This window comes from Camponotus floridanus, unplaced genomic scaffold (genome assembly GCF_003227725.1).
Source record: "Camponotus floridanus strain SB8 unplaced genomic scaffold, Cflo_v7.5 scaffold537, whole genome shotgun sequence".
Classification (NCBI taxonomy): Eukaryota; Metazoa; Arthropoda; class Insecta; order Hymenoptera; family Formicidae; genus Camponotus; species Camponotus floridanus.
The window spans coordinates 19,898-26,791 of NW_020229700.1; the positions used below are offsets into that span (position 1 = coordinate 19,898).

At 27.7% G+C, this 6,894-nt stretch overlaps 1 protein-coding gene across 1 annotated transcript; it reads left to right on the plus strand.

Annotated features, from left to right (window-relative positions):
• The first annotated feature begins 4,233 nt into the window (after nucleotides 1-4,233).
• LOC112639266 lies at nucleotides 4,234-5,922 on the plus strand. Its single transcript, XM_025412624.1, has 3 exons — nucleotides 4,234-4,494; nucleotides 4,572-4,734; nucleotides 5,103-5,922. The coding sequence occupies exons 1-3, from the start codon at nucleotides 4,263-4,265 to the stop codon at nucleotides 5,887-5,889; spliced, it is 1,182 nt and encodes a 393-aa protein (XP_025268409.1). The 5' UTR covers nucleotides 4,234-4,262; the 3' UTR covers nucleotides 5,890-5,922.
• The last annotated feature ends 972 nt before the right edge of the window (nucleotides 5,923-6,894 follow it).

Genomic DNA, 6,894 nt, shown 5'->3' on the forward strand with positions numbered 1-6,894 from the left:
GGTACATGTTTTACAAATGTATTAATGTAATCAGTTATTTTCACTGAACTAAAATGCTTTAGCAAACTTCAGTCTTCTGAAATTTATCTTACATTCCAATTCAAATTAAATAGTGCCTAGCATATTAACTTTAGTTATATCTTAATTTACTACTTAGTTATATCTTAATTTACTTATAAATCATTCATTTAAATGTTGAAATGAGAAAATATTATTTATACTTTAGGAACAGTTTGAGATCTAAAACTTGAGCTATATATCCATCATATATTAATATACAGAAATTTGACATTTAATTAGATTTGACATTTAATCATTTATGTACTCTACTAGGTGTGTTGCAGATCGTTTTGACGTTGGTAAGGCAACCGCTTGGAGATGTGTTCATAAGATGGTAGAAGCATTGTATTTACATCTCAACACATTTATCACATGGCCCAGTAGAGAAAGAGCTGAACAAATCTGCTCATATGTTAAACATAAATATAAATTTCCGAAAGTTATAAGGAGCGATAGATGGTACACATATAAAAATTATTGCACCGAAAAAGCATCCAGAAGCCTACATAAATCGAAAGGCCTACATAAATCTACCATTCAATTACAAGTATTTTTTAAATATTAAATCCATTATTTTAGAATTACAAAATTTTATAAATAAAAATTTTTAAAATAAACTATAATGTTATTCGTTCTTTCCAGATAATATGTGATCATGAACTGAAATTTACTCACGTATAGGACAAGTGGGATCAGTACACGATATGAGAGTTTTTAAACTTTCTGGTTTTGAAAACATGTGTACTGACGTAAATTTTCCTGAAAACAGTCACATATTAGGCGATGCTGCATACAGCATTCAGAAACATATAATGGTGCCATTTAAGGACAATGGACATTTGACGCAAGCACAAATAACATATAATACCCACTTATCTCAAGCCAGGATAATGATAGAGTGATCAATTGGTTTGTTGAAAGGAAGGTTCCGAAATCTATTAGATAAACTGTCAATGCAAAGAACCGATTTAATACCAAAATACGTGTGCGCATGTTGTATTTTACATAATATATCAAGAGACACGGTAGTGTCTTGTGCTAAGTCCCGCGTAAGCAACAAGACGCGCCGTGTATCTTTACGCGAGTTGGATAGTTGGAGATATTCGAGATTATCATATTGAAATAATCGCTGAACGGATCGAGTTCTTATTAGGCTTAATGGATAGCTTGAGGTTGATTTATATAAGAAAAGTGTCTTTATTTTTGCTCTACGTGCATCGTGAACAGCAATAATATGATCCAAAGTCGAAATATGAAAAATTTTCATTAAGAAACGTCTCCTTGGTCATCGTCGCTCAAGTCCCCAATGCGCAAGCGTAAAAAGTTGTACGTTTGCCGCATTCGACGTAAAATTGCGCTAGCGGCGCTCCATGATGTTAAGACTATTATATACAGGGTATCCCATTTTAATCGATGAATCCAAATTTCTCCTAAACTACGCCGGCTACAAAAAAATGTTTATGACAAAAGTTGTATGGCTTGAAGGGGAACATAAGGTGGTGTCATTGGTTTGACATTGAAAAGTCACCTGAAGGTTACGTGAAGATCACATCCAACTTTTTAAATGGGACATCCTATGTGCTTTTGCATATTTTTTTAGTTCATCTCGAGAGCTTTCCGAAATACTATAATTAAGTTAATTTTCATTAAGTAGTTTTCGAGTTATGAGACTTGAAATCATTTCTTAATTTTACATAAGTCGTAAAATATCTAGTAAAATATTCATTTTTCGATTATCTTATCTTAATACTTTTATACTTAATACTTTTATCTTAATACTTTTACGTACAAAATAATAAGCAGAATCAAATGGTGTAAAGAAAACATACAGTTGTTTAAGAAAAAATATGGAATTGTTAATTGCAAATTACATTTTTTTTTCCTCGGAACAGTTATATGTTTTTTTTAAACCCCAATTGATTCCTCTTATTATTTTGTACACAAAAGTATTAAGTTAAACAAAAAATGAATATTTTACTAGATATTTACGATTTATGTAAAATTAAGAAATGATTTCAAGCCTCATAACTCGAAAACTACTTAATGAAAACTAACTTAATTATAGTGTTTTGGAAAGCTTTCGAGATGAACTATAAGAATATGTAAAATCATATAGGATGTCCCATTTAAAAAGTTGGATGTGATCTTCACGTAACCTTTAGGTGACTCTTCAATGTCAAACCAATGGCATCACCTTATGTCCCCCTTCAAACCATACAACTTTTGTCTAAAACATTTTTTTGTAGCTGGCGTAGTTTAGGAGAAATTTGGATCCATCGATTAAAATGGGACACCTTGTATACAGGGTGTCCTAGACCACCCGTACACCCCTTTTCTTTCAAAAACTAAGCATTTTAGAGAAAAACGTTTTCGACAAAAATTGTATGGTTTTGAGGGGAACATAAGATGGTGTCATTGGTTTGACCTTGGATGGCATCGTTAAGGTCAGGTCAAGAACACCTTTAATTTCTTAAATGGAATCACCTATTTTTTATTGCATATTCTTATAGCTTATGTCGAGAGCTTTCCAAAACACTATAATAAAGTATTTTTTCATTGAATACTTTTCGATTTATAAGGTTTAAAATAATATCTTAATTTTACATAAACTATAAAATATCTAATAAAATATTTATTTCTCGATTATCTTACCTTAATACTTTTATGTACAAAATAATGAGAGGAATCAATTGGTCTAAAAAAAAACACATAATTGTTCCGAAGAAAAAATATGTAATTTGCAATTAACAATTACATATTTTTTCTTAAAAACAACTGTGTGTTTTTTTTACACTAATTGATTCCTCTCATTATTTTGTACATAAAAGTATTAAGGTAAGATAATCGAGAAATAAATATTTTACTAATAATATAATACTACTAATAATATTTTACTAATTGCTACGTTGAACAATGTGCTAATGAAATTAGCAGCGCTAAGTTTTTTAACTAAATTTTTTTTATATGTATTAATTTTTAATTTTTATATAAATTTTTATTTTTTATTTATTAATTTCTAATTTTTAATTTTTTGAATAATTTTTAATTTTGTATTATCATTTTCTTTTTTTTTTTTAATTAAACTTTTCAGGATATATGCATATGATTATTGCAATGTATATGATTGTTCATATTTTCAATTCGATTTTTTATAATAGATATATTGCAATTCATTTAATATCATTTTTCTTTTAATATTGAAAATAAAAAAGAAATATGTCTATTTTATAGTAAAAATTTTTATTCAGTTGGCGCAACTTTTTAATATTATTTGTAGGAAATTGAAACAATTATTTTGTACAATTTTTTTTAGTTAAATTATTTTAAGTTTTTATTTTCAATTAGCGTAATTTTTGGATATCATTATTTTTCTAAGATATGATGTAGAAAATTAAAACAACTATTTTGTATAACTTTTTTTGGTTAAAGTATTTTCATAAGTTTTTATTTTCACTTAGCGCAATTTTTTTGATATCATTATTTTTGTAGGATATACAATACAGTAGTTTTTTTACAGTTAATAATACTATTTTGCAAATACATATACTGTTTTTTACGCGGACTTAGCCTTTTTTTACCTTTTTTTTAAAAGGGTAATTTTTTAGGGATGTTTAATACGCAATGATCAGATAGACATTCCAACCAATGGTTGACGCTACTTTTTAGCGTCCCATGAATTTGCATCTTAAGATTTCGACCAATCGCGTGACCAATTTAGTTACGGCCAAATTGAGCAACGCGATTAATCGAAACCTTACTGTTATGTCTTATGGAAAGTGTGTGCTATAGCCTTAAAGGCCGTGGCACATAAAAAAAAATAAGCAATAAGACTTAAGCATAAGCAAATCGACCAATCACAGTCGAGCAATAAAGCAGCCATTTTAAAACTTAAAACTCAGAACGTAAGGTTGAAATATTCCACAAGGATGAAATTCTAAGTTTTAAGTTTTACGGTGAACCAATCATAAAGAAGTTACTAGACTCGGTGATTACGCAGCACTTCGATTTTCTATCTCCCGAAGAAATTGAATATTATTTATATAATATTATTTTATGTATTCCTAAGAAATTTTCCTGAAGAAATTATTATTAAACAAAAAAGTAAGTTTTGTTTTATATAAAATACAGTAATTATATAGATAGTTTAGATATCTCATTGTGTTAATGAAAGTTATAGGTTACAGAGGTTTAATAACAAGAAAATGGAACACGCATATTATTCTCAAAATTTCCCGGATGATATGAATGATCAAATCGATGAGGATGATGAAGTCCCTCAATTTGATGAAGGAAACGATAAAACAAACGATGAATTATTAATCGATGCAGTTAGAGGATATCCTCATTTGTATGACACTTCTTTAAAAGAATATAAAGATACAAAAATAAAAGAGAATTCATGGAGGGAAATCGCATCACTTATGAATATGTCAGGTAATATTTTATTATTTATTTTAATAATTTTCTGAATTTATATTTATTACATTTATATGTATGTTTGTTCATTGTAGTTGATAATTGTCAGACTCGTTGGCTACGTTTGCGTGAAAGGTTTAGCAAAGAACAACGTCTTCAAGAGATAGAAAATCGAAGTGGCAGTGCAGCTAGTCGTCGACCAATATTTATTCTTTATAACAACATGATGTTCCTTAAAAAATTTATTAGACGGAGAAAGTAAGTTTTTTAAGTCATTATAATACAGGTATATATAAACATCACATTGTTTTATACATATATGTGTATTATACAGTGCATAAACATAGTCAGTACAATATATACCAACAAACAGATATATAATTGTTATACATATGTAATATAATATGTTCGTTACATGCAACGCATATGTTAATTGTAACTACAATGCAACATATTATATTACAAATGTTCCATTTATGAGTGGGAAATTAACTTTTGCGTTGCATGTAACATACATATTATATTATGTATTATATAACAGTTATATATATTTATGTTTGCTAGGTACATTGTTATATAAACATATTGTTATATATATGTATATGTACATTAATTTTAAATTTCAGATCATATACCAATGTGGTTAATTCGGTTATTAAAAAAAAAGCAGTTGACATATCAAATGTTTGTACCGATAAGCACAATTTTAGTAAAAATACTTTATTGCATGCACATGTAGACTCTTATTCAAATCTTTCTCTTATTTCTGACATTGTGCCCGAAGAAACACCGAAAACAAACTTTTCTCGTAATCGGCATTTTCAAGAAATAAATCAATTACAAACTGCACAGAATGCGGTAGATCGTTCTAGCACTTTACAAGAGATCAATGCTATTGAAACAGGCTCATCTGATCGATCATTACCACCATTCCGAAGATTTCAAACTGTACAGAATGCGGTAGATCGTTCTAGCACTTCACAAGAGATCAACGCAATTGAAACAGGCTCATCTGATCGATCATTACCACCATTCCGAAAATTTCAAACTGTACAGAATGCGGTAGATCGGCCTAACACCTCACAAGAGATCAATGCAATTGAAACAGTCTCATCTGATCGATCATCATCACTCCGAAGCGAATCTCGCAATTCTTTAGGTAAAATAAAAAATAAAAATATCTCACACTTGGAATCGTCCATTGTATCTCTGAGTAATACTCTTCAAAACCGGCTTGTTAATCCACCGTGTCCTACTAACAATAATCACACTGATTGGAATTTAAATAATTTAACACCAGAGAAAAGCTTTGGTTTACTAGTAGCAATAGAATTAGAAAAAATACCTGAGCCGGAAAAATGTAAACGAAAACAAGCAATTGCAGAGATTTTATGGAAACCATGTATACAATAATTTCAGTTATTTGAATGTTATGTTTAATGTGATACTTGTTTTTTTTTCATGATTTATTATGTGATAATTTGGCGCCTAAGATAAATTTTTGTTTCACGTCTTTTATAATTCATATATTTTATTTCATTACATTTAGCGTCTAAGACATTTATGTTTTAAATGTAAGATATTTATATTTTATTTTTTTCATGATTTATTATGTGATAATTTGGCGCCCAAGATAAATTTTTTGTTTCACGTCTTTTATAATTCATATATTTTATTTCATTACATTTAGCGTCTAAGACATTTATGTTTTAAATGTAAGATATTTATATTTTATTTTTTTCATGATTTATTATGTGATAATTTGGCGCCCAAGATAAATTTTTTGTTTCACGTCTTTTATAATTCATATATTTTATTTCATTACATTTAGCGTCTAAGACATTTATGTTTTAAATGTAAGATATTTATATTTTATTTTTTTCATGATTTATTATGTGATAATTTGGCGCCCAAGATAAATTTTTTGTTTCACGTCTTTTATAATTCATATATTTTATTTCATTACATTTAGCGTCTAAGACATTTATGTTTTAAATGTAAGATATTTATATTTTATTTTTTTCATGATTTATTATGTGATAATTTGGCGCCCAAGATAAATTTTTTGTTTCATGTCTTTTATAATTCGTATATTTTTTTACTTTCATTACATTTAGCGTCTAGATAAGATAATTATGTAAGATATTTATGTTTTAAATGTAAGATATTTATGTTTTATTTGTTGAGATTGAAGACTCATCCTTATGTATATCTATCTATTACTTAGAAGAGTTAAATCAAGTTATAAAAATAAATTATATGGAAATTTATTAAAAAGGTATTTTTTATTTCAAAGCGCATTTATATATATTTATGTATTTTATTTATAATTAAATATATTATAATTAAATTCTATTACAATCCGTAAATAATTTGGTAACATAAAATATTTTTGGTACATTTTCGAATAATATTCTA